We start from the raw sequence: 21,876 nt of genomic DNA, 5'->3' as shown, positions 1-21,876 counted from the left end.
GTTTTGTGCCTCATTCATTTTTCATGATTATTTTAGGTCTCATTTTAGCAACTCTGTGTCTCCCTGTGATCGTTTACGTCACTGAGAAGTTGTTTTGTGCTTTGTGTTCGTGATTGTTTGTGTTCTTCATTTTTTTCATATCACGTTTTGTTACTTTTCCCATCTTTTTATAACCATTCTGTAACCCGACATCACATTTAGGTTTATTATCTCATTTTGAATGACCTTTGGGACAATTTCTGTGTCTTTGTGGTCATTTTTGTATCTCTTTACGTTTTCTTTGTCTCTCGTTTTGGGCGTTTTTCAATTTTTTTGTTGACATTTTGTCTTTTTGCGATCATTTTACATCTCTGTCTTTGTGGTGTTTTGTGTATATTATATTTGACGAGGACAAAAACAAGGACCCAGGAAAACAAAAACAAGAACAGTTTCACTTAAGCTATTGCCATAAAAAAAATGAAAGGTGTATCACATGTCCATGCTTCATAAAATTGAAATGTTTCATAAACTGCACACCCCCTAACTTATCGGTTTATCATAAAAGCAGTATTTATCTCTGCCTGTGTGAGAGGAATTCCACCTATGCGAGTCAGGAATGAGAGCACAACACACTTGTGCTGACTGGAGATGCCTTCAGGTGCTCCCTTCAAGCTCCTACAAACCGACTTTCAATCCGCCGGTCTTTCGGACGTTTCTGTTATTATGGAATAATTACAACACTGCAACCGCACTAGCACACCAATGCTCATCAGAATCTGGTATTTTAGTTTATGGCTCAAGCGATCTGCTGCTGTTTCGTACTTCAGAAGGAAATGCTTTAACCAAAACGTGTTATACAGTAACATCTCTTTTCCTTTCCCCGTGTCTCCTGCATATATCTGTACACGGTTTGCATCAAATTTAAATAACAGCGCTATCTTTAATTTCATATCATACAGTATTACAGTACGCTGAAAGTCAGATAGAAAGCCTATAAATCCATTCCTGCTATTTTGTATGTCTGTAGGCAGTGGTGGATTGTGTGTGGATGTGTGATCATACATTTATATCCCTTCAGTATGCTGCATATTATGCATGGTGGATTTTCATTTATAGCTATTATGGCATGGTTTTTGGAGCTCATTTTCTGAACGGTTAGAGGCCATGATCACTGCGGCTGCACGACTGAAACAGTCTGGTGCTGGTAACATACATCACCTTTTTACTGAGTGACCAGAGGCTTTGTCACACGTGGGCAAGCACATGCCCCCACGTCCCCTCCCGACGAGGCTGATTAATAACTTCCACGTGTCGCGATCCAGTCACTTTCACCCGCCTGTCTGTCCGACCGCTGGCGAAGGCAGCATCGGAGAGGCGGTCCTTGTGGCCTGACGTCAGAGCGGGCCGGTCCTCGGGTAGGGCTGGCTGAGCACGCACGGCGCACCGCCGTCCATTACACCGGGAACCAGAGCTAGCTTTCAGAAATGCCTCCCGAAGACCTCGACCCACCCCTGAATGCTAATCCACGGGCGCACGTTGTCGTGTTCTTTCACTGACACATGAGGCAGAAAGGAAATGAGTGAAAAATGGCGGGGTTTTGAGTCTTTCGTCCCCCTCGGTATAAGCGTGGTATCGGCGGCGGGTCGCTTCCAAAGTTGTCGGTTAGTAGGGCGCATGAAGGGTCGGTGTTAAAGGAGCAGTACGCCTCCTGTGTCCTCAAACATGGAGAAGCCGCAGAGCGAGCTGGAGCGAGACAGACAGTACTGTGAACTTTGTGGGAAGATGGAGAACCTCCTTAAATGCGGCAGATGCCGCAGCTCCTTCTACTGCAGCAAGGAGCACCAGAAACAGCACTGGAAGAAGCACAAGCTCATCTGCAAGGAGGCGGACAAGACGCAGCTACCCGCACAGAAGCCCGGGCAGGCTCCGCAGTCTGGGGACAACAAGGCACCGGAGAAATGTCGAGAAAAGAAAAGCCCCGAACAGGCGGACAGTGCAAACACAAGTACAAACACAAAAGCATGTAAAGTTGGCGAGAAAGCTGGGAACGATAGGTCCAACAGCACCGCCACATCTAACGGACAGAGCAGCTCATCCCCTCAGAAACTTGCCCTGGAATGCATAGTCCCGTGCATGAATAAGCACGGCATCTGTGTGGTGGACGACTTCTTAGGGGCAGAGACTGGTTTGGGCGTTCTTGAAAATGTCAAGGCCCTTTACAAGACTGGCAGGTTCACGGACGGGCAGTTGGTCAGTCAAAAAAGCGACTCCACTAAAGACATCCGAGGAGACAAAATCACGTGGATCGAGGGCAAGGAGCCCGGCTGCGAGAGGATCCAGTTTCTCATGAATCGCATGGACGACCTGATTAGACACTGTAATGGCAAACTGGGAAACTACACGATAAATGGAAGGACAAAAGTAAGTATGAAACACACACACGCACTACGCATCTACCGCATTAATTCCTCAGGAGCCAGAGGCTTGCTGGTGTGACACCTGCCATACACACACACACACACACCAAGGTCAGGAAACCAGCATTGCACAGGCTGCAGGTTTCTAACAGGGATGCATCATTCTGCAGGTCAAACCGGGAGCCCCTTCTTCTTCATTTTGTCGTTAAGACGCTATTACATGAAGTAGATCAACCCTGTTTGACGATTACACCAGACTTTACGGGTAAGAGGCTGCTAAATCTTCGTCTGGCTTTGCTCTTGAGTCAGGAAGGTGATTGCTGGTGCTGCTCAGAGGATAATGGTTTTGTTTTGGGTGCAGAAAGAGTTTGAACAGAAAACACACGTGTTCAGTCGCCATAGCAATAGACAGACGCCCCAAATTCATTACTTGGAATAAACGCAATCCCTGAGCCAATAAGAAAGATTCAGTTTGGATGGATCATGTGTCTGCAGCATCAAATGAAATCGAGCAGAAATTTATTGAAAGCAAGGCAGGAGGCACGTGGTTGTTTCGTGGCTCTCCAAGTAAGCAGCTGCAAGCATATGCCATGCTGGACTGCTTATTCTAGCCCAAAACAGCTGAAAACATATTGATCTTAGTTCATATCTGTAAATATTTAGCTTTCTGATGTGTGCTAAACGGATATTATCCATAGATTACTGTTCAAGTCCAGTCGTCACTTTGACAGCATTCGCTCAGTTTCTTAGTATACAAAACAACTAAGACTAATGCAAAAATCCTCCCTTTGTGAAGTGTACTGTGTTCATATTTTGAAGGAGTATTGCTTTTTTGGTGTTTTGTAGTTGTTTAGATAAACGGGGTGGGGAAAGCATCAGTTAAAGACAGCACAGTTTCCAAATTGAGGGTCAGATTTCAATGAAAGCGCCTTAGTAAGCAGTGAATAACAGAGCTATTATGTTGTAATAGACTGCATTAGTTTCAGTTTGGTGTTAGCATCATTCTGACCAGTGTGATAACACAACACGCTGCTGTGTTTCAAGCAGCTTTGACCTGTCCTCCCATATGCAGAAACAATAAAGACAATCCAGCGCTCCAGTGTGTACATATTGCATTAATATGTTTGTACCGTGACTTTTGTTATTGTTAAATCTGATTTATGTGAAAGAGCTGCGACAATTTGGCAGAAACCAGCCTGAAGCCCCATTGTGCTGTGAATTTACTACAGCTCACTGTGACCTCTGACCTCGCTTTAGTGGTGACAGGTTGCAGTGATAAGTTCAGTGTCACGCACGGATGCACTTGGTTTAGACAGTGTTGAGACGCGGAGAAGAAGACCTGCCGAGAAGAATATATTCCTGAATCAGGTTCAGCACTGTGGTGGAGAGGAAGCTGTGGGTAGCTTCTAGTTCACTGAGATATGTTTTCTAAGAATTTGTTTTTAAATGAGGGATTTTCTCTTGAAGTTCAGAAGCTCTCCTGGCACCTGGTTTGATTTTTTACTAACTGTTACTGTAGTCTAATGCATGAGGACAGTTTCAGAACCGGGCTAAAACGGGCCAAGGCAGCATCAGTCCCAGCCCCTTCTCAGCTCTTTGATTGCGTGTGACCTGTGACTCCTGATAGATCTGGTCACCATGGCCTTGTAGCATGGGACTGCCTCAGGCAGGGATGAGCTGCACCCAGCCTCCTCCCTCCTCCTCCTCCTCCTCCTCTCTTGGGGAAAATTCTCTGAATAATATCATCACTATTGCATTCAATAGAAGTTAAGCAAAATAATTTTTCCAGTGCTACATTTGAAACTGAATAGAAGCAATGCACACTAAAGCAACTGGCCTGTTTAGTAAAATATTAGAGGAATAAATTAACTTTATGGACATGTGGGAAAATGAAGTTTGCTGTTCTTTTTTTAATGTTTTGTCCAAACTAGTGTATGTAGATTTAACACCATCTAACTGCAGGGTTACAAAAAACACCATAAAGTGAAATCAGCACATTTTTAGGATAGTTAAATAATAACTAAGCATTATATCTCTTACAAGGGTCACATTTATTGCAGAACTGTTATTAATAATCTGTTACATTGTGTTTAAAAAAGTTTAATGTCTTATAAAAAGTCATTGCTTCAAATTGGCGTTTTTTTTTTTTTTTTTTTTTTTTGAAAAAAAAAACTGTGCCGTATGTAAGTCAAAATTTAAGGTTATTATCTCAAAATTTAAACTTATTAACTAAGTCAAAATTTTGAGACAATAATCCAAAATTTTGACTCATGCGTACAACTTTTTTCCCATTTTTTTCTGTAGCAGAAACAAGCTTCCATATTTCTTTCTGTTTTACAATAACTTAGTTGTTTCATACCCCAATTTTAATTTTTAGCATTTATCCCTCTCTCATTTTATTTTAGCACAGCTGCTTTTTTTTTTTTTTTTTTTTTTTTTGCTTCATATTGCCTATAAAGAAAAAGAAAAGCAAACTTTCTGATGAGGTATAAGCACTTTTGAACACTGCTGTGATTCTGACCTTGAGACGTGCCCACGGTTTGTTTTTACAGGGAAATAACAGACAATACCAGGCCTAAGATTAGCACATAAAAATGATACACCAGCACTCCTGTACATTCGTTACATCATGTTCTTTTATAACAGCCCTTGACATTTAAAAGCTCTAGTGGTGAAACAGCCCACCATTAGATTGAATTCTGTGGCCTTTACTCGCTCCAGGTACTTGTTTTTCTGTGCTGGTACACCTCTAGTCGCCGTATGCTGTTATTTTTAGGCTGCTCCTCTTGTCCAGTGCCTGCCCCCCCCCAGGCTGTTTCTTAGTAGGCCTAAACGTTTTGGCGAAAGCACATTATTTCAGGTTGTGCTGCTGATCAGTGCAGCTGGCTGCTCACTCAAACGCTACTGAGAACTTGACTTCCTCGCCTACTGCCCTAGTTGCCTTGGCAAACACACGGCTGGACTGTGACCAGCAAATATCAGCATGACTTGCACAAATGCAAAGGCCGCAAGTATCAATGGCTCAAAGGGATACAACACAATGTAAGCACAGTTCGCATTGGGAGAGACAGAGGAAAAAGATTTTGCCCAAATAGTTATTAAATGCCATTGTTTCCATTTCCCCCGTTCACTTGATAACATTGTGGGAAGTTGCAGGCAGCGGGACGTGTTTGTTTCTTTGCAGATCCAGCATGTTGAATGCTCTCTGATACCATTAAAACATTATGCGGAAACCTAAAGAAGCTTGTAGCAGGAACAGAGTTGTCCTGTCACTGACTGAGTCCATGCTGGCTGTTAGTATGTCCTGCATGATAAAACAATAGCCAGCTAAGTGAAGACTCCATTATAAACATTCTTACTCCTACTTTACAAAGCTGCCATTGTTAGAATTATGCTGTTCACATGAAACATGATAGCTGTCATGCATGCCATGTTATTGCTTGGTACTGAATTTAAACACTGTACATACTGTGAGGTCCCACAGAAGCTAGAGTCCTTAAATATAATGCAGTCCAATACACAGCAGTGAGACTCTTCTCTTTATTCATCTCATTCATCACAGCGCTACACATATTTGGGTTCCAACTGCACGACTCTTTATCGGGAAAAACAACCGATCATCTGAGGAAGTAAAAATTTCCCTGTAAGAGTCTGCAATAAACAAAACTGTTTTCTGGACTTTCTTTTAGTGCTTCCTATTCTGTATGGCAATTCAAAAAAATAGTTTCAGCAAGGAATAGAAACATCCGATAGTTATAATATAATTGTGAGCATTTCCAGGTATTGTTAGTCTTAGGTGGCTGTAAATTCATTATATTTTGGTAATAGCCTGTTAATTAGATAAAAAAACTAAGCATTTAAAGATGTTGTTGGACTAATTTAGCCATCAAGAACAGCATACATTTTTAAATTGTCCAGAAAAACTCAACTCAACGGAAGTTTAAATGAAATTACTGAGGTAGACCACTGTTGAGTTGGATGAATTAAATAGTGTTTCAGTTTTCCGTTGCTTTTTCAGTGTCTTTTTGTCACGCTGTGAAATTACGTTGTCAATTCATTCAATGTAAAGCAGTTCAACTTAAACAGGACAGAACTGGACAGACACACACACACCCATCACCACATTGTGTTTTGACGTTGTTGGCAGTTATTTATTTTTTGTCATTTGTTCTATCACAGAGCGACGTGTGGACGTGTGCTTTCAGAAGGAAGTTGACCGTTGACCTAAATCTTAAAGCTCTACAGAGCAAGTAGACAAGAGGAAGTCATGTGACGGTGGTCCTGTGAGCCTGGAGCCAGCTATATGTTATGATATAGGCTGTACAAGCCTCTCATTCCTTCCGCCTACGATACCAGCTTGACTGAGGCGCAGCACCTCGCATGCCGTTTTTATTTTTTTTCGTTTCACCGTCTTGCAGATGACCAAATAATCTAGGCGTTAGTCAGTACACAGGCTCACCCATCATAGTTATGTATCCTTTTCCAAAAACTGCTAATCCATCTGTGAATTTCTTAAAATGCTCATGATACCACTCTTTTTTAACATTAAAGCCGTAACATGGTCTAAGCTGTGTAGAATAATTTCTAAATCAGTGTGACATACCAGAGAGAGAAATGACCGCATGTAATTTAATGGAGTGGAACTTTCTTGAAGTGCTCATCTATAAAAACGAGGCATTTAATGTACATTTTATTTGAGCTTTAAGCTCACATCTATCACAACTGTCTAAGCAACACCTGGCCGTGATCCAGGTGGAGCCCTGAGAAAGCGCTCTTTGTTTGTCACTGTTTGAAGCCGTAGATTTGAAGCTCGGGGGGATTTGTGGTGAGTGGAGCATGATAATGATGGTACTTTTAAATACAAATTAAAGGATAATTAGTTTTTACGTTTTTTTTTGTTTTTTAAATAGAAAACCCCAGCCTCAGGGGGTCAGAAGCTAGTGTACTCCTAGTGCCGGTGCCAGGCCCAGATAAATGTTAGGGTTGTGTCAGGAAGGGAATCTGGCATAATATCTGTACCATATCAAACATACATATCCACCCACTGTGGGAACCCTTTGTGAAATAAAGGAGCAGACGAAAGTAGCTTCTTCAGGATTTTTTTCAAATTGAAATTGTTTTAAATATTATAAGTTAAGTAATTTCATATTTATAATTGCCTCTTTGCCAAACTGGAGAAAGAAACTTCAGCTATAATTTAAGTGATGTTTAATATAGATATAGGTTTGACTTCCTGTCTTATTTACTTTGAATGTGGCACCAATTTCTTTTAGCTAAACTCCTGACATATTAAACTTTGCTTTTTGTTGTACCTTTTTTTTTTTTTTTTAGCAAAGAGTAAGCATCATCCAGTTGCTGGTTGAGTTGACTTGGCTCTCAAACAGTAGATGGAGTAGTTGAAGCTATTAGGTCAGAGCAAGCAAATATCTTCTCTATTAGTTTTCATTGAATATGAATCAAGGCTGCTGAACTGTGTGAAAAATCCAAATTATTTTAGTCAATATTGTAATTGTGATTATTTAAGGTAACCATTAACTTAAACATCAAGGTGTTATTGAGGTTAAATCTTTTTTGTGGGTGATTTATGTAATTTTTTTAAATATATAATTCAAAACAAACCGAGAAAAATCAGTGAATGAGAGGTGAGTGGGGTGGGGGACATGTGAGCTAGGTTCAGGGCTAGATTAACAGGTATTTTTGACTACAAAGCCCGTCTCACAAGGGCCACCACTGGCCTGCCTTTACCACAGGAGGACAAAGAGCTGAAGGTGACAGTTTTGCTTTCTCTAGATAAATCCTGTTGACCGAAAGCTCTCATTTATTCTTCTTGGCTGGAGCTGCGCTCAACAGTGAGTGAGTTTGGGCTTTAAAGGAAAGGGGTGGGCTTGATTTACAACACAAGAAAATGTGTGAGCTTTGTAGCAAAGACGAATGCAAAAAAGTTATTTATTTATTTTTTCCGCTGTTTGATTTTTAAATTATTTAATTGCCCTAATACGTACAGGCACAACCTGACTGATTTCTGGACAGTTTTGAAGATCAACTGACGCTCACTGATTATATGAAATGTCCTGACTCATCCTGTGATTCTGCATGAATTGAATGCTACACTAGCATAAACAGCAGGCCTGTGAATGAATCCCAGCACTGAGTTTATTCCAGGTGAAGCTTAAAGCAGCTCGTGGAAATCAGCATATGCATTTATCTGTTGTTTGTCAGCGGGAGAGTGTGCTGAGATATACAACGCTTTCAGCTTTAAACAATTCCTTTCAGAGTATTTGCGTAACAATACCAGAAACTGCGTTCGTGTTTCCACTGCAACATGTGGAGGTTAAAGGGTAGTGTCGCTGCTGTATACGTCCCTCAATTGTTCACAGCCTGCCATAAGAAGAAAAGAGTAAACTAGGTCATTACTTTAAACAAGGATTTCCTCCGAGGCAGCACCACTCTCTGACAGATAAAGCAGTGAACTATCCTGGGCCAAGACCCAAACTGTCTTGGTTCCCACACTCCTCTGTGCTACAAGGTCTCCATCCCAACTGTTTGTACTCATGTTTGGATAAGCATCTCTTATGTGAAGTGAGCAGACCCCTTGCAGCGTTTCCATTTTGCTCCACCTCAGTTTATGTCTCGCATCTTGAATTGTGTGTCGATACGGAGTGAAAGTTCCCTGATGTGTCACGTGTGGATGCATTTGTTTGACAGGTAAAAATGATTATAGTGAATCGCTTTTACCTGAAATGCATGAGTTGTGGAAAATAAAATTGGCGCTGTTTGCTGAGAGCAAACTGTGAATTCTTCAACAGCTGACAGCTGAAAGGATGTTCAGAGGTCAGATGAAGTGAGGGTGAAAGTTCATAGGCTGAAACGCTCTGAACTCCCCACAAAGTCGTGAGCTTTTGGAATGTTTCCTGACTCATTTCAGGCTGTTGAAGGTCAAAGTATTATCATATTCTAATTTTAAGCTCTCATGCAATTTATAGCAATTTACTTTTTTAATAACATAAAAGATCCAAATTGAATTTTGGCAAAATAAAGGCCAGCACGACACAAACATGTTTATTTCCCCTTCACAGATCATATTTTTATGTTTATTCACTCCATATTTTATCACTGGTGATTCTTGTCTCACCAGTGGGGCCTTCCCCTCAGTGTGAGAACCACAATGTAATCCCAAATTGTCCCTGTCTCTTTAGTGCCACGTCTAATACCAACAACTTTCTGTCAGAGGTGACCAGATAGAGACATTTTTAACGTTCCTGTAAAACTCTTGATGCTCTACACTGATCTGCAGTGAAACAGTGAATTTGTCTTAATTAATAAAGAGCTGAACCAACTGGTTAGCTGTGCTACTGCAAACTATAATCTTCCTTTACACCCCCCCCCACCACAGGAGTCTATAAAAATACCTAAAAACACTGGATAAGTAACCCTTCCGTTATTAGTGGCACAACATTTGCAGGCATGTGCAGCGACAGTCAGTGCTCCCTTTTTTCCTCCCAGCCTGTTTTTGGGTACCGGCCTTTATTTGTTTATGTCCTTGGCCATCACCCATTTATTTAATTGACTGCTGTTTTTTTATATTTAAGGAAGCGTGTGGTTTGGTAGTGGTTACAGGCTCTGTGTTTATAATGTTAATTATTTTCATGCTCTTTTAATATGCATCTGTGAAACAAAGCCTTTCCTTTGCTTTGGCCTCAGTGCCAGGCTCTGAGCTTTCTTCTGTGACCTCCTCTCGCTCTATGCCTGTGAATGCCCATCAGCTTCAGAAGCCGTGCCTCTGGAATGTAAACAAACAACACAGAGAGTAAGGTCAGCCTCCTAATGAGGGCCGCGGAGGAATGGGGAAGAGTAAGTGGCTACAAGAAAGGAAGCTCAAATAGGTATAGAGGTCAGGGGTGAAGAGAGCAAGGAAGAAAGTCTGTTAAAAATAGCTTTAATTTAAAAACATTTACTCCTGTCCTGACTGTCCTGGCTATATCAAAATATTAGCAATAATGCTGTCAGACAAAGGGAACAGTATTATAGGCTACCTGAATCTGCAGGGTTTATTTCTTTACAAATTGTGTGTGTTTTTTTAAATACATATTCCTCCACTCCTAGGCTGTCTGTATGTTGCATTTTCATCAAAGTTTGATCTACAAACCATCTTATTCTCTAAGGGTTTTCGGTGTTCACATGAAAGAGCAATTCATACAAGGTTTCGAGATACTCCCTGTTATGCATTGCACTATCTTGCTTTTTTGTTTTTGTTTTTTGTGACAAAAGTAATCACAAACCAAACTTGCTTATCTTACCAAGTTATAGATATTTTTAATATGACCCTACCAAGCATGTGCTGATGGCAGGCTTTCCTTTCTACAGCTGTTCGGTCAAGGGAATTGAAAGCCGAAATCCTGCGTTGGGGGGGGGGGTTGCAAAGTGCCGAGGCTCTCGCACCTCGGTTCAGCACACACACGCTTTCCCTACCCGCACAGACATCTCATTCCTCACAAACGCTTTTTCCTAGCAGCCGCTGTTTACCCATCTCCAGCCTTGCAGCGCGAGCCCAGCAGTTCAGGGTGGGAGGGGTGACATAGTGGAGGATCAGCCAGCCCTCCTCACGATCTGCACGTAGCACAACCATTAAAATACTGCTGCCTCTGGAGGGAGGCCAGGAGTCAAAGTTTACAGCAGTTCACTCTTGTCTTCTTCTCCAGCCCCACCCCTCTGCTTTCTCTGTCGGTGCCCCTCTCCCTCTTTCTGTGCCACAGACAAACACACACAAAGAGAAAAGCTTACTCTATTGCAACTTACTTACAGGAAGCCCTTTGTCAGATGGTGCCCCCCCACCTAGCAACGTTTCTAGTTGGACCCACCCCATTGGGGGGAAAAGTTTTTTTTGTTTTTTTTTTTTGATAAAATATATGCAGCCAGAGCTACCTCCCTCATCTTTATGTCGGTAGATTTGTTGTTTTTGAGCTTTAAAGGCCCTGATAATGTGCATTCCAGTGGTAACCTGCATCACGCAAAAGATGTGAGCACAATGTGGACTGACGCAAGCAACTGTGATCAGACATGCAGGGAAGGAACATGAAGACGTGGGTCTGATGTCATTTTATTTTATTGCTCTCACTTGGCGTTTGAAGGCTTTGCACGCAAATATTTAGTAGTATAGTTTTTGTATAGTGTAGTAAAGCTATCCTTTTCCAAAGTGTGTGTTTACAGAAGTACATTCTGTTCAAGTCCTTAAAGTCCACAAAAGTCCACCTTCAGTCATTTCTTTGCAGAAAGGATAGCTGTAACCCCTCAATGTGCAGGCACAGATTCTCATTACTTGGTAGAAATCCACGTGAAAAGGTTTAGTCTGCTTTAAGTGTTTATAATAATGTTGCTATGGTTTGTGTTGATGCAAGTTCTTGAAAGAATGTGGATGAACTTGCCTTTGTCTGTCATATCACTGCTTAGACACTGCTTAGCATGAGGGCTTATTCCACCCTGTGTTTGTGCACGTTCACCGCTCATCTCAGCTCCACTTTGAAGTCAGAAAACACACTGTTTGGTGTTCAAGTATCTGCTCTAATTTGCAGTGCAAAAGCTCTAGGATAACTGAGAAATCCCTCTTGTCCTCCAATGGCTTCTTATTTCTGAAGAAAACAGATTTTTTTTTTTTTTTTCTGTGTCACAGTCCTCCTTGTGGTGTGCGTGTCACCGCTTGTGTGCGTCTTATTCCTGAAGGGCATTCAGCACTGTGCGAGCGTGTTCGCTCGATGTTTACACCAAGAAGTTTACAAGAGCTCATGGAGGTTCACTGCCAGCACCCAAGCAGATCATGCAAGTCTTAGTAGAGCAGGAAAAGGCAAGGGGAAGTTGCAGCATGATACCTCCGGTTTATTTTTCTCGCCAGTTTAAAGTTTATAACGAGGCAGCTATGGGTTAGGCAGCTCATGTGTGTGTGTGTGTCAGTCTTGGTGCAGGTGAGGCAGTACAATCAAGCTGTGGCAAGGCTGTCTGCTACGTCCACATCACAAGCCAGCAAATCCAATTTGAGCTGCTTTGCCAGCTCCGGTTCCTCCCTTCTTTCTGTCCATGCAGCACATCTTTTGTTTGACACGTGAGGCGTAGCTACTGTATTTGTACTGTTGTCACTGCATATCTGTTTTTACCAATCACATTTTTTTTTTTTTTATGTTTCTCTCTTCAGGCAATGGTGGCATGCTACCCCGGAAACGGGACAGGATATGTGCGCCATGTGGATAACCCTAACGGCGATGGACGGTGTGTCACATGCATATATTACCTTAATAGAGATTGGAATGCCAAGGTATGGGAGTGATGTGTGGAGGAAATAACGTTTTTGTTATCATCATTTGATTCAATATTGATTTGAAATTAGAGCCCGACCGATACCAGGCCAGTATCGGCCTGTCGCAGATCTTTAACGAGTTTGTCCATTCCTGGAAAGGTGGTTTTAGAAAGAAATAAAAACCATTGTTTTGAGTTATTGTATGTGACACTTTTTGTTTTCATTTTAATTCTTGAGCATCAGGCACGAATCCTGCATTGGTTGGGCTCTATTTGAAATTATGTGTAAAATAATCATCAAAACAAAATCATTTGTCACGTGTTTCACGTGTCACGTGTCAGGTCTTCATAACTTCTGACTTCCTGTCACAAGCATTTGACCAGTTGGTGCACTTCATGTCTGTGTGGCAGTCTCGGCACCCTCTACCTGCTTTATTCCATACAACGCACCTGTGCGGAGTTCATGGTAATGGTTAAGTGTCAATACATGCCGTGTGGCCACTCAGCATGTATTGAAACCCCAGTACCTTCCACACACCGGCTGTTTTTCCTGGAATAAAAAGTCTGGTATTTTGATGCATTTGCTGCATTATACAGCTGTTTTTCTACAGGAATTTTCATATAGTGGTCTAATGATAATATAGTGTTATCTGCATGCAAATTAATAGAGCTTAGTCTCATACAGTATTGTGCATAATTTAAAATATATCTACAGCGGCCTGGTTCGTGACAACAGGAAGTCAGGATTATCCCTACTTTATTCAGTATACCTTGCTGGTAGGTTGAACCGCTTTTGACTTTACAATTGCCTAATTCTTTGCAGCACAGATTCAACAAGGTGCTGGAAAAGTTCCCTTGAGATCTTTGTGCATATTAACAACATAGCATCATGCATTTACTGCAGATTTGTGGACAGCGCTTTCATGATGTGATCCTCCTCATCCACTACATATTAAAGCTGCTCTGTTCAGTTGACCTCTGGTGACTGTAGAGGCCATTTGAGTACAGGGAATTCAGTGTTATGTACAAGAAACCGGTCTGAGATTATATAAGCTTTGCGGCCTGACATGCCATCCCACTGAACATGGATATCAGGTGATGGTACGGTGCAATCACAAAGGTCATGGTCAACAACAACACGCAAGTAGGCTGTGACATTTAAATGAAGACCAGCTGGTATTAAAGGGGACAAAAGGGTGTGACAAGAAAATACTACATCGTTACACCCCCACCTTGAATTGGTGTGGTGTTTTGCTGCTGGAGCCCATCTGCTTTAAGGCTGGCGTGTTGTGCGTTCAGTGTGATGTAACAGATGTGTGATGTAATGGGTGGTTATTTAAGTTACTCTGGCCTTTCTGTCAGCTCAACCCAGTATAGCCACTCTTCTCTGACCTCTGCCAACACAAGGCATTTTTGCACCTTTCACAATATATTTTTTTCCTTCCAGACATTTCAGTAAACCTTAAAGATAGTTGTACATGCAAATCCAAGCAGATCCTCAGTGACAACATGCATTAGTCAACCTGTAGCTCATATTTTAGGTGCTCGTCTTGGTTTCCTGCTGCCACAGGCAGTTAAGTCAATATGAGACTACAGCCATAGAGGCAGTCCTCATCATAAACTGTATGTAAAAGATGGATGTAGCCACCATGACATAACCCATTGCATAGTGAAGCCCCTCAAGTAGAGCATTTTCACCACATTTTCAGTCAGGACTGAATGGCTGATCTGACTGATCAGCCAAGACGCTTCATTTCCTAGTTTATCTTCCGTTCTGATTTTAATGAAGAAGATAAGTTACTAAATGAACTGCACGTTGTGGTTACTGCGATCTGGTCAGGTCAGAGAGCATCCTGAAGTCTTTGTGAAGGCATTTCTCATAGGCTTCACTTTTCAGAGCTGGAAGTTGTGCCCATCTTTTATACACAGTCTTATTTTTCCAGGTTGTTGAATAGCCACATTTGGGTTTACTCTTCAAAATATTGTGGTGTTAATTATTCCATTGCCAGAAAAGTCAAAGTCTGAAGTCAGAGAATCAGTGCTTAAGTCACATTTTCTAAAAAGAAAACTCTCCAAACATCAGACACAGCTCTGGTCACAAGTTATTTTGGTGCATCTCTGCTCTCTTTGCTTCATCCTCCATCTGTCTCAACTGTTTTTGTATGTAGGGATGGTGCTCCTCTCAGCTGTTACCACAATGTTATGCTGTCTTACCAGCAGCTGCACACAAATTTTGTAAATGTGCACTTATTATTGTTACAAATTGTCTGTGTTTTACAAGTTCTTGTGTGCCATGATGTTTGTTCTGTTGAAGACAGTTAGCTGTGGATTATTGTTTGTTAGTCTAATATATATATTCTGTCATAATCTTTAGAACTGAGTAGAAAGGGTGCACAGATAATACAGTTCCCCTCCCACTACTATGCCAGTAATATAATATGTTTAATCTCTGTAAAAAGCCGTGCTCATATCATGCATGAAATTAGGACTGGTGTACCGGATGTGTGGCTGTAGCTGCCAGCATTACAAGTCACATGAGTAAACAAGAGGCTGACGTCCACATTTCCTCACATACTTGACCTCCAGACCTGTATATGAAAATTACATAATTACAGGAAACTCTGTGCTTTGAGATGCAAGTTTGTGGCAGAAATCGGGCCATGAATGAGTCGGTGTTCTTGCTGTGATTTTTACTAAACATCTGTCACAGAGCAAGCAGTAAGGTAGGATGTGAGTGCAGACTAAATAAACAACTGAGTTAACAGTACTTTGATGTTTGTCTCACAAATACTGATACCATGATTGCCAATATTGCTTATTCACTTAATCTACTGCTTCCCCATCATGTAGAAGCAGAAGCTACTTTTGGCTGCTTCCTTATTCACATGGGGTCGCCACAACAGGTAGCTTCACGTGTTTGATTTGGCAGAGTTTTTACACCAGATGCCCATCCTGAAGCAACCCCAAAGGGATCTGTGTTGCCCTTCATGTGCTGGTTGATAAGTTTCAGCAAGTTTGTCTTTGTTTACGCAGTTTGTATGATTTTCAAGATAATTTCCTTTGGCATGTGACATAACCAGTATGCACTGTAAGTTTCTTTTAAACCTATGTATCTACTTGGGGCAGTGGCTTGGCCTGTTTGGAGTTTATCAGGTGTTTAACATGCAGCATGCTCCTGAATCAGACTTGCTGCATTTGCATTGTATTATCAGTTCTCTGAGCACTTCCTCAGCGGAATCACCTGCTTACTTATCTGTATAGTAAATCATTTCCTGTTAATATGTGCATCAGTCATGAGGTAGGTCATGCTGCTTTTATGTTAATCTGCACGATTTCTGATATTCCTGTGCACATGCTTCGGTTGTTACTGTGAGCCATGTTCTAGATCCTGGTTGGACATGTGAATAATTGCAATCTGGTCTCTGATTGGCTGTTATTAGGCTTATAGAATGTGGTTGCCTGGATACCGGGGCCTCACTATGAGAGAGTGCTGTGGCTTTGGAATGTTCAGGTTCAGTTGTTCCAGCTATTGACCCCCAAGTTTATGTCTCTTCAGCCACCAACGCCTTCTTTATGAAATCACATGAAGTGTCCAACTGTCTGCAATTTTTTTAAATGTCAATTCCATATTATACTCTCATTTCTCTGGAAAGGAGAAAAACACAGACAAGCGCATTTAAGAGAAAGGAAATGACTCAGCCACTACAAGTCTTTCACTGCACATACAAAGTTTAACCTACAACCCAGATTTTTTTTTTTTTTTTTTTTTTTGCAGTTCAGTTTTATTCTTCAGTTAGATCAAGCTCATAGTGACTGCAGGGAAATAAAGCTGCCTGCCGCAGACACAAGCCTCAAACTTTGAGTGTCTGCTAAGAAAAGTTGAGTTGAGTGGAGCGCAAAAAAAAAAAAAAGCAGATTTACAGACAATAAACTCATATTCACGTGTTGTAAGATTGATTAAAATGGAAAGTTTAATCTTTAAAGTAGAGAGGATGTGTGTCTCCTGAACTCGAATTGGGGCTGGATCCACAGAAGAGGAGCGCGATGGTTAAAGTTTCTGCCTCCTGTTTTATTTTTGGACACTCGCTGAACCACAAGTGTGCGCGCTCTGACAGTTGTGTACTCTATTGGAATAATGCGGTACCGTGAGGTCTTAAAGATCCGATGGAGTGTTGTATGCACCAAGAAGGGTTTTAGTATCTGTTCTCAATTTAAAAGGAGCCAGTGAAGAGAAGCTTTTATGGGAAAACCTGTCCTCTTTTTCTAGTTCCTCTCAGAACGCTTTGTGTTCTTGCTGCAGCATGAATTAAAGGCTTTTCAGAGAGGGACGTATTGGAACATCCAGAAAATAAGGAAATGCAGTAGTTGACGTGGGAAGTACCAAAGGCACTGACTAATTTTTGTCTTTGTGACAGGATGTTCCTAATTTTGGCAGTGTTACGCAGGTGAAGGAAGGCTGCCCTCAAATCTGTTATGTATGAGACGAAGGGCATATTCCTGTTAAAAATGACTCACAACTATGTTTAGATTGTGTATCCCTGAGGTTTTTGGCCCACATATAATAACTTAAGTTTCAGCTGAATTTAGAAGTAGAAAATTACAGGTCATCCAACCCTTTGTGCCTTAAGACATTCTCATAGTTTAACCAACTGATTTGTGTCTTCTGGCTGCGTACATGAATATATGAATGTGTTTGAGTCTCATCTGCATGGCCAGGGAGATTTATGCATCGTTTCCTGGTAACATTCCCTAAGTATGTATAAGGTAGAAATTTGCTGTACATTAACAAGAAGTATGAAGTATCCATACATGCCTGTTCTAGTATGATTATTTTGATGAGGGTTGCAGGGGATATACGCTTTTCCCAGCCTGCAGTGTGTGAGTGGTGAGGACAGGTCACCACCTGCATGCATTACCACTCATTATAACCATATTTTGTAGTCATCACTCTTATCATTCCTATGAGCCTGTTGCAGTTATCACCTCCACCATCAGTAAAGTACTAAATAAAGTATGAATAGAAGTTATGAGCCCTGATTCATGGTGAATGTTAGAGTGATAAACATTCATACTGGTATCTGTGGGTGCAACATGTGACTTCCACTTGTGCGCGGTGCTCTGAGCAGCTCTCAGGTTTGGTGAGATTTTATTTGTTTAACATAGACAGGCTGTCAAAACATGACGTCCAAACCAGTTTCCATCACCTACTCATATAATTACAATCATTACCAATTACCATAATCAGCATCAAGCATATCATAACTCTGCTATTGATGGGAAGCTGCCTTTGTGTAGAACGTTAACAGACTAGTAATACTGTGCAAAGTCTGGTAATGTGAATGTGTAATAGATGCATCTAAAAATGTGAGCACTGTCTTTGAAATAATTTGAGGAAGAGCGGCCAGCTGTTAAAGTAATCCTCACAGCGCACAGCAGTGTATGACTCTCGCTCCACATGAGTGGGTGTAAAGGCGTGTATATATATTTGCACATCAATGGAAATTCAGTAGGAGGATCCTTCGTTTGAAAGGGTAGCTTTGCGGTTTATAGAACTTACTCTAAAGAACTCTAACGCGTTGTGCATTCAGAGAAGAGCTGAAGCAGGAAGTCAGTAAATGAGCAGCAGTGGCACTTATTCTGTTGATTGATAAATCCTTTCATTTTACTTCAAAGCAAAAATCTAAATCACACTTTGGTTTCAGGCTGATGTCAGACTTTGTTCCTTTGTCTTAACTAAACTGCACATTTGGAGTTTTAACTGTCAGTCTGACGTATTGAATGTAAAGACAATGCTTTGTGGCAATCTATTGATGCAATTAGCTGTAATCAATAATAAAGAATTGCACCGGTGATCTAAAGTACAGCTAACTATTGAATATTAATTCAATCATGTTTTTGGCTGCTCTTCCACTTAAATTACTTGTTTCCATTTATGGGACTTCACTGACTGAACTACAGGATGGACTCCCAAGCCCTGATTTCATTCTCAGTTGACTTTGATACCTTTTCTGTGGTTTCTGCTAAGAGCAAATGAGGTCTTGTTTTCAGACGTCTACTGTAGCCCTGAACTTTTTACCATATTCACCACCATCGAGTGGTTGTCATGCGCGATTCCTCCTGCACGCAGTATCCAAGCGGTTCTTTCGCCTGAACCACACAGATTTCCAGCCGTAGTGCAAACTCATCTGAGATGGCTCATTTCTTTCTTTGTGCACATTTATATTTGAGATTGTCCTAAGAGTCTGTAGCCATGCTGGCCTTTGCTGCATTCAGCATCAGCTCGATTCGGCTTCATGTGGGTCATGAGGTTGTGGCCTTTAGGCAAGGGGTAATCCTGCTTGGGTTAATCCATGTAACCTCCTCTGTGGGCCTGCAAACAGTGCAGTTAAACAGTTGTTAAAATGAGTGGTCCCTGAACTAGTTGGCTCGTGTTGCAGGGGAAAAACCTTTCTCCCATCTTCTTTGTCGCCATTGTGCTTTATTTAGTTTGAGCACACCATCGGCATTCCCCCTCATTCAGGGTACTTTACATGGGAATAGCATTACATTAGGGTGTGAGCCTTTATACTGTGCCAGTTTGCGTGTGAAGAGAGAGGCCTATCATATCAGCTATGTGAGAGTTTAAGCGACTCGCTCGCAGCAATCTGCTTTTTCACTCCCCAGCTCCTTTATCCAGCCAGAGCAGTTTTCCTGTGGGTTATTCTTCCTATCCCTCCACAGGAAAGCCGTCCCCCGCTGCTGCTTCCTATCCTGAGCTTTCCTCCTTGCCCTTAGAGTTGGACAATCCTTTTCCTCCGGCATTCCCGTTCTGCGTTGATAACTTAAAAAGCTTTTTAAGTGTCTATTTTATGAGTAGTGCATATGTTTATTGCGAGGGTCTCCTTTCCCTGAATGCCTGTCGGTGTGAATGAACATTAAATCCAGAGATGTGGTCACTGCAGAGGCTTCACATGGTGTTTGCTTCCTACAGTCTCACTTTACCTTCCTGCTATTGCTTTGTGCTGATTTGTATACATAACGACGTTGTTTATTCATGTTCTGCTCTTCCAGGAACACGGAGGCCTTCTTCGAATCTTCCCAGAGGGAAAGGCCCAGTTTGCCGACATAGAGCCAAAATTTGACCGTCTGCTCCTGTTCTGGTCGGACAGGAGGAACCCTCACGAGGTTCAGCCCGCATACGCCACAAGGTCAGCGTTCAACTCTGCCCACTGCACGCGCTCAGACAGTCGCATTCTCTTTTATCAGAGTCTCACCACTCCTGTTCCCGTCTTCACAGGTATGCCATCACCGTGTGGTATTTTGACGCGGATGAGCGAGCCAGAGCTAAAGAGAAGTACTTAACAGGTAGGATTTAATGTGTGAACTGCACAGTCTTTGCTTGTGGCGTTCGGCCCCAAACATCATCTCTTGTGTTTATTTCCCTTGCGTGCAGGTGCGGGGGATAAAGGAGTAAAAGTTGATCTCAACAAATCATCAGATCCCAGCTAGTGGGATGCGTGCGTCCCCTGCAAACAGCCATTAAGTGCTCTGTCCTAAGAACGTGGCCTATAGAGAGCGTGAGTGTGTGTTTTAACTGTCATAAGACAGACTTTTGCTTGAGTGGATGGAAGATCCATGCTTATGGAGCGAAAATTTAAAAAAAAAAAAAAATTGGTGATTTGTTTGTTTTCAGCCAACCTCTGCAACCCAGCAGACCTTGAATGTCATAACATTGTACTGAAAGGGATAGTGTGTTGTTTTATGTTCTTCCACTTTTGGTGAAGTATGCTTACGTTACAAATGACATTTTCAGCCATTTGCTTGGAACAGGTATTAAGCTCAGAGAAAGCCTTCATCTTCTCTTTTTTTTTTGCTGTCTTTTTCTTAAAGGTACAGTGTTCTGCATATATGCCATGTGTTATGCTTTTCACAAGGAATCAGCTGTTATAATAAGCTACTCAATGTGCTTATGTTTGCAATGATTTGAGGAATGATTGAATTAAAAACACTTTTTTTTCTGACAAAACGTCTAAATTTAAGTTCTTCTGCAGCACAGCAGATGCCAGTGGAGGCTTTTGTGATCTCGTTTATTCTTCTCACTTAGATACGTGAGCACTGGCTGATCGCTTGTATTTTCAGCATCATAAGGTGAACATGTGCAGAAACGCACCTTAAAACTACCTGAAACATGCTACCTGAAATATGCTAAGTCAGTTTATTTCCACCATCCAACCATGCTCTGCATGCACAAATATGACCTATGAGTTAAATAGTAGCATGTTTAATTTTTTAAAAATTCAGTGTGCATGGGGGTATTCAGTGTTTGAACTCTGTAAGCAAGGTGCCTCTTAAAAAGGAAAGATGTGAAATGTATAGCTACAAGCACATTTCAAAATTGTTTTGTTGCAAGTTGTAATCAACGCGGCTTTGAACAGGCTTATGCAGCTTTTCCTCACATTATTCCCGCGTAATATGAAATATTAGAGACAACACCAAGTTTCCAAGAAACATGCCTAGACAGTATCTCTGACCGGGACAGTTTTTTACGTGCTGTCCTGATTGCACCATACCCAGTACACAGATCTGTGCTGCCCCCTGCAGGAAGCCTGTCGTACTACATCTTTTTTTTGTTTGTTTGTTTCGTCTGTAGATGCGTTGCTGGCTTCAAATTCAAATGCGCATCTATTTTTTTCCAAATAAAAATAAAATTTCTCAGTTTCAACAATTGAAATGTTGTCTTTGTACTCTTTTTGTCTTTTAGTTATATCACACAGCTCCCTATACTAGAATAGAAACTGGGCTTTTTCAGCTTCTTTAAGCTCACTTGTCAGTGCTCAGAGGTGCTTTCCTTTTCACCAGAGCTCAGTATGTCAGGGCTGGAGAAGCTGTTATTAGTCATTGAGCACGATCATTTTGTAGTGATCATAATTGTTTGTATCTAAACTTAACTGTTATTCAGGATTTTACGATTTGCCAGAAATAATATGTGCAGGTAAAGGTGACACACTATTTGCATAACATGGCTAAAATTATCTGAAATATGTAATATGAGTTCAAAACTCTGGGACTTGTATTATTATGTACTTTGACATTAAGTACAGATAGATTTGAATACAGGAACAAAGACAAAAATCCTTGTAGTAACTATTAATCTGACACTAATAACATGCATACAAAGCTCCTTTACGTGTTTGCTACATGTTTGAGGGTTTTTTTT

At 41.4% G+C, this 21,876-nt stretch overlaps 1 protein-coding gene across 1 annotated transcript; it reads left to right on the top strand.

The window, feature by feature from the left end:
- The first annotated feature begins 1,385 nt into the window (after window positions 1-1,385).
- On the top strand, window positions 1,386-21,390 carry egln1a (egl-9 family hypoxia-inducible factor 1a). The gene is made up of 5 exons (XM_030748343.1): window positions 1,386-2,400; window positions 12,580-12,699; window positions 19,731-19,867; window positions 19,957-20,024; window positions 20,113-21,390. The coding sequence occupies exons 1-5, from the start codon at window positions 1,702-1,704 to the stop codon at window positions 20,166-20,168; spliced, it is 1,080 nt and encodes a 359-aa protein (XP_030604203.1). The 5' UTR covers window positions 1,386-1,701; the 3' UTR covers window positions 20,169-21,390.
- The last annotated feature ends 486 nt before the right edge of the window (window positions 21,391-21,876 follow it).

This window comes from Archocentrus centrarchus, chromosome 15, assembly GCF_007364275.1.
Source record: "Archocentrus centrarchus isolate MPI-CPG fArcCen1 chromosome 15, fArcCen1, whole genome shotgun sequence".
NCBI lineage: Eukaryota > Metazoa > Chordata > Actinopteri > Cichliformes > Cichlidae > Archocentrus > Archocentrus centrarchus.
Note: the sequence above shows the minus strand (reverse complement) of the source record. Positions and strands in the feature narration are given on the sequence as shown.